Raw genomic sequence first — 11,863 nt, 5'->3', positions numbered from 1 at the left:
GGGCGGGGGGGAAAGAGTGTAGTATATTGGAAGAAAGTACAATGAACTGCTAAATTATATAAACTTGAGCTTAAACAGTACACAAAGACTGAGGATAATCACCCAATAAGTACCTCTAAAATGAACCACACAGCCAAAAAGAAGATGGGTACATCCATCCTGCACTATAACCCCCATATGGCTTGCTGCCTTCAACTGTGGCAGCACATCCTACATTCACAGTAACAGTTGTTCTTATGGTGCACACTTGCTGGGGAAATGTGTATAATGCAACTTCCACATTAACATAGTGACAACGTTCACTTATTTATCTGGTGTGTGAGCTAATTCATGGAATAGAAATATTCATGCAATAAAGCTGTAATAAAGTTATGAAAACAGCTTTATTATGGAAACAGAGTAGAAGCTATTAACACAATTCCATTTCACTAATTAATTTAAACTTGATTCAAATGACGTTACTGAAAACTTTAGAGGTAGTATCTAACTTCTATATATCCTAAACAAAAAGCTTCCTCTTTTAAAATACAATTACCTCTGGCAGGACTGTCAGTCATTCAAAAATCTGATTAACTTGTTTCTAATACCGATTTGCTTTCACTGGGAGAAAGAAAGCTTGAAATTTATTAAAAAGAGAAAAACTTTAAAAAGTATTGAAATACAGGATCATTTAGAAAGAAAAATAAGGCTTGGGTAAGACTACCATTGTTAGGTAATGATTCTTGGCAGTATGAGCGTGCCAAATGCCTGGGAGAAGGTGAGCAGGATACAGGAAGAATACATTAGAAAGAAAAATTGACTATTTCTCAGGTAACTATTAACAACATTTTGCCTTGCCTTCAGAAACAGAAAAAGACCACTAATCAGTCTGCTACTTTCACTGTATAGTGCTCGGGTTCCAAAATGCATGCCAGATATTTAGTCCAGCTATTCCAACATCTAAATGACTTTGTGGCCTAGTTTAGGTTATTAACTACTGCTTAATACATTTTTCCTAGTGGAAAATATTTAAAATTTCTAATCAATCCATTAGCAAAGGAACTTTTGGGAATATAATCTGCTTCTAATTAGAGATCATCGGAACAGTAAAACAGAGTGAAATCATTAACTCAATTATTAGTTCTGTCCTCTATCACAATAAAAAATCGATTCCACCATACTATCATGTCCTAAGGTCATAAAATGACACAAAAAAAGCAAACAGCAACAACACCTCACACATTTTGAAAATCTCCAATGTGGTTTTCAGTCCAAAATTCTCAATTAAAAATAGAACACCTTACCTTTAAAATCATCTCTTGCTCCTTGTCCATCCTTCTTGTTCATTTTCATGTCAGAGCAGTTGTTAGGGGCACCTTTAGAGTTTTCAAGGTAAGCTGAGCTTGCTCCTTTCTTGGAGGGATGAGGATCACAGAGTTTTGCATTAATCTTATAAAGCTCAAGGGCTTTAATAGCTGCTGCATTGTTATCCATACGACGAAAAGTTGGACAGGAAGCACAAAACTCATTCGTGCAGGCCTCATTTCCACAGCCCTCAGTTAACTGGTGGTAGTAGCGTTCTATTAGATGTTTTGCAGCTGCTCGCTTCCTGTACCAAACATTCAAACAATAAGCACAGTGATTAGTAGAGCTCTCAGGTACAAAGCTCAACAGATCATCAACAAGGCAGAAGTTAGTCAAGCACTGAAGTAATAAACCTGCATATTAAGATGAGGTATAGAAAATGGAGATACACTATTTACACAAAACTTTTAACTGGTGAAATATTTGATACTTATTTCCTAAGACATATGATACTTATCTCCTAAGACATATGATACTTATTTCCTAAGACATATGATAAAGAATATCAATGCTTGTCAAAAATCATTGTTTTAATAGAATATGCTTTCCTTTGGTTTGGGGCGCAGTGGAGGGGCGCTTGTTTGATGTGCTTCAATTATTTAGCACCACAGCTGAAAATCACAAGTTTTATGACTAAGAGTTTTAGTATTCTATCACTTTAAAAATTAACATTAAGAAAATGAGAATCTATTTAAAGTATCAATCCAGCTTTCCTTTATATAATCACCATTTTGTTTCAGAAGCCTGTAAATACTTGACTTATAGTTAACGTAGAACTTCTATGTGGAACAAAGAAGGAACCCCCCCCCCACCATTCTCTACTATATGGAAGATTTAAAAAGAAATTTATAAATAAAATATTCAAACCTTGTGTTATATTACAAGAAAGTGGCTCAAAACATACAATTTTGAACCCAAAAGGTATCAGTAAACTTCCTCATTAATACCATGTCATAGGAACATGGAATATTTTAAATTCCTTTTAGAGCAAAATCTTATATTACTCTTACTTTGTGAACATAAAGTATGTGAATTAATGTTCCATTATGGCTATTCTAGCAGACCTAGCAAGGATATTGAAGAAGGGGTTATTTCATCAAGCAAGAAGCTGGACTAATTTCTATCTCTATGGCTTATTCCAACTCTTAAGATCTGTACTTCTACTATTGATGATATGAGATCACCATAACTTGAGTAGTCTACTGGATCCAAAAAAACATAATTCACAGCTATTCCTTTTGTTTCCAAATAGACATACAGGAATAAAAACTACAAATAATCAAAACTATTTAAAAAATAATTTATCTAATTTAATTCTCAAAATGTTCCTACAATGATCTCACAAACATGTAGGACTAAATGGCAAATGGTATTAGAGTTTACATCTTGTTAATCGTGAGATACATCTTGTTAATCATGAGAAACTGAACAACTAACAAGAAGACAAATAAGGGACACACTAATAAGTCCAATTTTGTCTCAAAAGTAGGACTTTGTCTCTAAACTATCAAGGTAAGTGACAAACAAATAACTCAAACACATTCAATTCATTCTGGTGCTGTTTTTCATATGTTCCATGCAAATTTACCACTCAATGCATGTGAACAGAGAAAAAAGAAAAACCCACAAAACACACTTAGATATTTTATTATATGTAGCTATAAACAATTCCACTCCTGAAAATTAAAACATATTATTTCAGATATATCACTGTGCAAAATACTAAAGTGACAACATGTAAAGAAAGAGAAATATAGAATTTATAAGGTTTATACCATACACTGCTATTCTTCTTCCAAAATGCAACAGCTTTCCCTAGTGAGAATGTAAATAAGTATGTATTTCCTTTCTGGAAGAAAATTATGAACATTTATCAAAAGTTTTAAAAATGAACCAGAGGATGAACCATATGAATCAAAGATCCCATTTTGGGTGAAAATAATAGGACAATTTTGTTTCTACAAAACCTGGAAAAAAAATTGACATGCCCAAAAATAGATTACTAAAATGAACTGATAACCATTCACACAATGGAATAAACAAAAATTATCAAGATCTGAATTTGGCATAGATCGCTAATTGATCTTTTAATTGTAAAAGTCTGTTACAAAGTAGTGTCATATGAAGCCATTTTTATTTCAAAGTGTTAACAGTCATTTCCCTGAATAATGTGATTGAATGAGTTTTTTAAATTATTCTATCATTTTGCTTGCAATTTATTTTTTCTATAACATGCTACTTGTATATTAAAATTAAAATATTAAAATTAATTAAAATTAAAATATTAAAATTAATGAATATGAAAAGGGAAAATGTTAGTGGTTTCAAAACTTCATATACGTGATTTGAATGGCCTCTAAATTTACTAAATTGTCCGTATGAGTTTTTAAAGATTAGTTTCAAAAATCAAAATACCAAAACAGTCTAGCTATTTTTCTTATTGTCCTAAAAAAACAACCAAACCAAAAAATACCGGTCATACACATAATGCTTCTGAATGTAATACATAAACAAGTGTGAACACTAAAAACAGAACAAGACTGAGAAATCAGAAAACCGGCTTTAAGAATCAAAGTAGCTGTACTATCTGAACAACTCTGGGCCTCAGTTTCCCATCTTTAAGACTCCTTTCAGTTCTAAATCTGTTAATAGGGAGGTGAGCAAGGAACTATAATTTGTTGAATGCCTGGTAACATACTGGACACACTGCAAGGGACTTTCACATAGGTTATCTCATCTGAATCCCATGACTTTGAGGATGATCTTCAGGCCACAGCCAAAAAAGGAGACAGAACTAAAAGAGTCAAATCACGTATCCAAGGTCGCACAAAGGAAAGTGCAGAACTAGGATGAGAGCAGGAGTCCAGAGGTCTTCCGGCTTCAGAGTGTAAGTCGTTTCTACTATATTGTCTTACAGGTGATACATTTCAAAATAATTCTTAACAATAGTAGTACTAAAAACTTTTATGGAAAAAAAATCCCGTAAATAATGTGTAATTGAAAAAAGTAAAATGCCTTCTGAAAAATCATAATTTGAATCTCAAATTTATGCATATCTGGTATCACACAAGAACACAGTTTCTTGAGGAACAGGTAGCACTATATTCTGTAAATTTAATATATTTATAATTTGTTGAAGACCTACGTGCTAGGCTTACAGATGTTCTCACTTTAAACGACAATAAACCCTAGAAGTTAAAAGTTCACACTCTGAGGCCAGATTGCCCAAGTTCACATGCTGGCTCTGCCACTTAATAACTATGTGACCTTGAACGAGTTTACTTAACTTCCTGTGTCTCAGTTTCCTCATCTTAAAAATGATGGCATACAGAAGAATTATTATGGCTGTGAGAGAATTAAATGAGTTAATATATAAAAAGTGCTTAGAACACTGCATAGCACATAGCACCATTAACTTATGGCACATAGTTAGCCACCATTATTGTTACAATTTTTATTAGCATCCTCACAAGTTTATGATTAGCTATATTAACCTGCATTCTGCTGATGCTCAGAGCTGTTACCTAACAAGTTACATATCTAGTAAGAGATTTGAACCCAGGTTTGACTCAAAACTTGGGCTTTTAATACCACTAAGGGTAGATTTAATATAAAAGTAGGCCCCTCTATTTGATCTGCTTTGCTGCCCCAAGACTTAGAAACGGCAACTAGACTGATGAAACAGGACTGAAAGGAGGCCAAGACAGAACCTCCATGTTATTAGTGGAATCAACCACACCAAGTATATTTCTTCTTTCCTCACTTCAGTGACACCTTGAATTACCTGTATATAATTCTGTATCCCCATCTAATTTAGAGCACATAAAAAAGCTCTACATTGGGAATATGTACACTAATAATGACATTTTGGTAAATAACCTGTACAAGATTAATCCCTATACATCAAGTTGCCAAATCATAGCTTATGGACCAAATCTAGCATGCCACCTATCTTTTTATAGCTTGTTTGGTTTTTAAATTTTAAATGGTTGAAAAAGTCAGTAAAAGAATAACATTTTGTGACATGTAAAAATTACATGAAATTCAAATTTTAGCATCCACAAAGTCTTACTAGAACACAGCCAAGCTCATTCATTTACATATTGTCTACTGCTGTTTCCACATTACAACAGCAGAGTTGAGTAGTTTTAACAGAGACTGTACAGCCTGCAGAGCCTAAAATAAATACCACCTGGCCTTTACAGAAAAAATTTCCCAACTCTTAATTTAGAGACTGTGCTTTCTGCCCTCCAGTGACACTTCCATCCAATCACATGGCCTCTCCTACTCTTTCTTTTCCCTCAGCAAATCATTTTATGCAGTAAAATGTATAACTCCCTCAAGTATGATATCAATAAACAAAGGAGAGAGGGAAAAAGAAAGATAAAGAAGAGACGAGGAGAGAAAAAGAAGAAGAAAGTGAAATAGAAAAAAGGAAAGAAATGAAGAGACATCTTTTCCCAATGGGGTCTCCTATAGTGACACCTTATCTGTCGTTCAAAACTACCCCAAGAGGGGCTATGGCTAACTTTCTATAATTTCCTCACATCTCACTGCCTTTTCTTATATGTAAAACACAAACCAAGTATTATACTTTATAATATACTGATTTTTTTATAAAGGGATTTTTTCTTATCAAGTCAAGTGACATTTAGTGATAGCACTCTCAACGCTTGAGATTACTTACACGTTGAAAACAGGTAATACTTTCCACTGACTTCTTTTATTTCTATGACTGAATCAGTGAGACAGTCCTACAAATAAATGTTCTGTGGAATAATTATATAGAGAGCCAGAGTTACTCTAGAAAACTTGGTGGAAATCTTTTAAAAATGGTTTCACCTTAGGGGGAAGTGTACTGATGTCAGCAATTAACTTTGAAATGTATGGGCAGGGGGGAAGATGGATTGATAAATAGAAGGGTGGACATATGATAAAGCACTGTAAATATTAAAGGTAGAATGTGGATGACAGGCATACGGCATCAACTGTGCAATTCTTTCAATTTACCTGCATGTTTGGAAGTTTTCAAAGCAAAACACTAGGGGAAAATACTGTTGCCGTATTGTAACTTTTCAGACAGCAGATCAAATGGCAGAGGAAATGGTTTCAGCCATCAGGGGAGGAAAAGGAAAACCAATGCCAACATCATCAATGGTACTAATACCACATTTGCCGACTCTGTTTTTGGAACAGTCCGGTACTTAACAAAAACAAACAAAACCCTATAATAATAATGATAAATACAAGAGTTAAACTCTGACCACATTATAGACAGCAACTTAATTTGACTGTCAAGGAAACAAATACTAGGAAAGTACGTTTAATGTTCCCATACCAATGGCAAACCACTGGAATCAGAACCACTGAAACAGCTGCCAACAATATAAGAGATGTTAGTGGAAAATGATCTTAAGTTGAACTTAGTAGCAAGTTGGAAAATAAACAATGAATACAAGAACAAAGAAAATGAAGAAATAAAAATAGTAACTGTCAGGGGACTTCCCTGGCAGTCGAGTGACTAAGACCCCGAGCTCCCAACGCAGAGGGCATGGGTTTGATCCCTAGTCGGGGAACTAAAGATCTCACATGTTGCATGGCATGGCCAAAAAAAAAGCAACTGTCAGAAAGTGAAGATGTATCAGTGAACAGTGAGTAAACAAGACTGTAATTATAATACAAAACGACAGAACTTAAAAGAAATATTAACTGTGACGTGCAACATAAGAACTATTGGTGGAGGAAGTACAGAATAATGAAAGGAGATTAAAAGGCAAAGATCAAAAGAACATGTGAACGTTAAGTAGAGGGGGTTTAACTGAAAATGAAGTCAAATGAAGATGTGAGGAATCAAGAAGCCAGAGATAAAACAGAAAAGGGCGCAAGGCTTATATAATCATTCTATAAAGCTAATAACCACTGCTTACTAGCCTCAAAGAAAGTAGAACACATTCCTTCTAGGATGTTGCCTTTGTAATCCTCCACCCCTTCCCCAAAGTTTTATTTAACATAAAAAAATTTTAAGAACAACCAATGTTATCCTAGATAGTATTAGGCCTTACAGAAATAGATCCGACAAAAAAAACATCTGTGACACAGCCATGATCAGGTTTATGGCTGGGTCTATTACAATGGATTTGAGTGAATTATTAGATTATTTCAATTGTGAACTCATTATTACCATGATCCAAGCAACAAGCCATTAACTATAGAATAAGATACAGTTTTCACAAAAAAAAAGTTTTTATTTAAATTGGTATTTTTTTACTGTTAGAAATATGTTTACTGTAATAATAACTCCTGAGTATTCTTTTATTGAGGCTTATAATCTCAATGCCTAGAGAGCTTATTATACAGTAAACACAACTGTACAACTAAATATTTATACAAAATTACTCACCTTAAAAAAACTTTTTGTTTTTTAAAACAATGTGACATTTTAGAGTGAAGAATAAACAAAATACAAAATATATCCATCCACCTCCCTCCAATTAAGATCCTAAAGGGAAAGGAATACAAAGTACATGTTGGCATTAGTGTAGAGCAACTACTAATTCTCTGTGATGATCATGAAATATGGTCTTTGATTTTTATTTCTGATTCAAAAACAATCAAGACAAAACTTGTACCTTGACTAATTATACACTTGAGTGTCTACCATGGATCAGGCAACATGCTATAAATTCTGTGATAAAGATCTGGTTGGCGGACTATTTTGCATTCTAGATAGCTGGATCACTCTTATAAAATAATCTTTTCTAGGAGGTTAGGGAGCTGAGAAAACCCTGGAGTTATTAAAAAACTTAATAGCTTTTATAAATATTGTTGAGAAACACCTAGAGTTCTTTCAGTGTTAGGGTGAGAAAATTCTTAAGACTTAACTTTGAATTTATACTAAAGATTATTCAGTACACATCAAAGTTAGCTTTGTATAGGTGATAAATGAGCCTATAGGTGCATTCCTATCAACTGAACTGTAGAATTACTACATTTATCTGAACAAAGATAAAAAAAAACTAACCAGCCAACCAGAAAGGACAGCAGGATGGAGAAAAAAGAAGCACCAGAACTGATTCCCCCACAGACACTCTGACTTATATGTGATCCCAAAACCTTTTAGGAAACCTCCAAAACCAATTAGAAAGTTGCAGTACCTCAAGCAAGCTCAAAGCCTAAACCAGCCAGAAATGTGTAAGAAAAGTTGTTTCATATCAATTGCCTCAACCCCTCCTCAAACTGGCACAGTTCACAATAGTGATGAAAAGCCCAACTTGCAGAATCACCCTTGGGAACAGAAAAAAAAGAGAAGAATTATGTTCAACACTCTCAAGGGGGCTGCCCAAAGAACTACTTTCTGTCTTGCCTAACTCAGAAAACTGATGGAACTAGCATACACTGGATGCCTAGGGAAAACAAAAGACAGTTCTCTGGCTTGCTCAGAGAACCTTAAGTGCTACAGAAAGACACAAGAGAAGGCAAAATACTATAAGCTCTTGAAAAAAACCCAATAAACCTCTTCAACTGGGAAATTACAAACACAAGTCCAGAGAAGATGCACTCCCTAAAAGGTTTTAGAGGTACCAAGAATCTCTAGCTAGGCTGAATGATGGTGATCTTCCCCTCTACGAAGCCAGACCATAAAGACTGGGAGAGAAGCTGTTTTCCAAATGCAAAATCCACATCAATAACAACAAAAAAAATAAGGCACATAAAAAAACAGGGAATCATGACCCAGTCAAATGAACAAAATAAAGTTCTAGAAAATGACCTAAAGAAACAGAGCTCTGCGAATTAAATGACAAAAAATTCAGCCTAATTGCTTTAAAGAAACTCACAGTACTACAAGAGAACACAAAGAGAAAAATAGATGAAATCATGATGCATGAACAAATGAGAATATCAAAAAATATATATATAAAGAACCAAAGATTCTAGAGTTGAAGAATACAATAAATGAACTGAAAGAGGTAATGGCAGATTTGATCAAGCAAAAGAAAAGAATCAATGAACCTGATGGGCGGGTCTTTGAAATTCTTGAGTCAGAAGGAAAAAAGAAAAGAAAAGAAAAAGAAAAATGAAGAAAGCCTAAGGGACTTATGGGACATCATCAAGATGACTAATATATGCATTAGGGGAATACCAGCAAGAGAAGAGAGAATGAAACAGACAGCTTATTTGAAAAAATAATGGCCAAATGCCTTCCAAATATGAGGAAGAAAAAAATGGTATCTAATTTTAAGAGGCTCAAAGGACTCCAACTAGGATGAACCCAAGGAGGCCCATACTAATAAGATGCATTATAATCAAACTGTCCAAAGCCAAAGGTAAAGAGAACATCTTGAAAGCAACAAAACGGAAAATACTGGTCATGTACAAGGAAGCTACCACTAGACTATCAGCAGACTTCTCAGAAGAAACCTTCCACACCAGAAAGGAGTGGGATGACATATTCACAGTGCTGGAAAAAAATACCTTCCAACCAAAACACTATTTATTATCTGGCAAACTGACTTTAAAAATGAAGGAGATATAAAGACCTCCTAGCATAAACAAAACCTGAGACAGTTCACCACCACTAAACCCACCTTACAAAAAATGCAAAAGGGAGTCCTACAACTTGAAACAAAAGGACACAAAACACAACACAAAAGCATATGAAAATATAAAGCTTTCTGGTAAAGGTAAATTTGTAGATAAATACAGAATCCTGTAATATTATAATGGTGGTGAGTAAATCACTTTTAATTCAGGTAGAGAGTTAAAATATAAAAACATTTTAAAAACTCAACTGTATGTCAATGGATATGAAATATAAAAAGATGTGATTTGTGTCATCAACAAAAAGGGGAGAGATGTAAAGAACTAAAGTTTTTATATGCAACTGAAAATTGTTATCAGTTTAAAATACTTCATTACAACTGTAAGATTTTATGTAATTGCCATGGTAACCACAAAGAAAATACCTATAGAAGATGCACAAAAGAAAGGAAGGAATCAAAGCATGTCACTACAAAAAAATAATTAACAAAACACAAAGGAAGTCATCTCAGAGAAAAAGAGGGGAAAAAATAACTACAATATATACAAAAAACAATTAACAAAATGGCAATAGTAAGTCGTTCCCTATCAGTACTTACTTTAAATGTTAATGGATTAAACTCCCAATCTAAAGACATAGATTGGCTAAATGGATTTAAAAAAGAAAAGACTCAACTATATGTTGTCTACAAGAGAGTTACTTTAGATACAAGGACATACACAAGCAGAAAGTGAAAGAACAGAAAAACATCCTATGAAAATATAACCGAAAGAGGGAAGAGATACATATGATCAGAAAATAAAGAAAATATTTATATATAAGAAAATAAAGTCAAAAACTGTCATAAGAAACAAAGGACACATTATATAATAATAAAAGGGTCAATTCACCAGAAAGACACTACGATTATAAACATATATGCAGAGCACTGAAACATACTAAGCAAACATTAATTAACAGCATCAAAGGGAGAAATAGACAGTAACACAATTACAGTAGGACATTTCAGTACCTCACTTTCAATAGTAGATATATCAACCAGACAGAAAATCACTTGGGAAACAGAGGACTTGAACATCATAATAGACCAAAGGGACCTAACAGACAAATAAATGACACTCCACACAACAACAGCAGAATCTACATTTTCCAGGAAAGAGCATGAGTCTTAACAAAATTTAAGACGATGGAGATCATACCAAGTATCTTTCCCAACCACAATGGAATGAAGTTAAAAATCAAAATCAAAAGGAAAACTTGAATATCCACAAATTTATGGAAATTAAACAACACAGTCTTGAACAACCAATGGGTCAAAGAAGAAATCAGAAGAAAAATTAGAAAATATCTTGAGACAAACAACAATGAAACACAACATACCAAAATGTATGGGATGCAGCAGAAGCAGTACTGGAGAAGTTTATAGTGGTAAACAGCCACATTAAAAAAGAAAAAAGACCTCGAATCAACAACCTAACTTTAGACCTCAAAGAACCAGAAAAACAGATTAACTCAGAAGAAAGGAAACAAAGATTACAGAGAAATGAAATAGAGCATAGACAACTGAAAAAATAATCAATGACAGTAAGAGTTGTTTTTGGAGAATTTCAAGAAAATCAACAAATCATTTGCCAGACCAAGAAAAAAGAGAAATGACTCAAATAACAAAATCAGAAATGAAAGAAGATAAATTATAATTGATGCCACAAAAATAAAAAGAATCATAAGAGACTACTAACAACAAGTATACACCAACAAATTGAATAACCTAGGAAAAAAATGAATATATTTCTACAAAAGCCCAGGATAAGATAGCTTCACTGGAGAATTCTACCAAAGATTTAAAGAAGAATTCACACCGATCCTTCTCAAACTCTTTGAAAAAAATGAAGAGAAGGATACACTTCCAAACTTACCTATGAGGCCAGCATTACCCTGATACTGAAATGAGACAGAGCTACGAGACAAGAAAAATACAGG

General features: G+C 33.8%; 1 protein-coding gene across 1 annotated transcript in view; it reads right to left on the bottom strand.

The window, feature by feature from the left end:
* UBE3A (ubiquitin protein ligase E3A) overlaps window positions 1–11,863 on the bottom strand; it is a 64,363-nt gene that overhangs the window by 31,723 nt on the left and 20,777 nt on the right. The window contains exon 4 of the mRNA XM_007458431.1: window positions 1,284–1,588. Coding sequence (XP_007458493.1) covers window positions 1,284–1,588 — 305 coding nt within the window. The remainder of the gene's footprint in view (window positions 1–1,283; window positions 1,589–11,863) is intronic.

The sequence above is a fragment of the Lipotes vexillifer genome, unplaced genomic scaffold (genome assembly GCF_000442215.2).
Source record: "Lipotes vexillifer unplaced genomic scaffold, Lipotes_vexillifer_v1.1 scaffold391, whole genome shotgun sequence".
Classification (NCBI taxonomy): Eukaryota; Metazoa; Chordata; class Mammalia; order Artiodactyla; family Lipotidae; genus Lipotes; species Lipotes vexillifer.
Note: the sequence above shows the minus strand (reverse complement) of the source record. Positions and strands in the feature narration are given on the sequence as shown.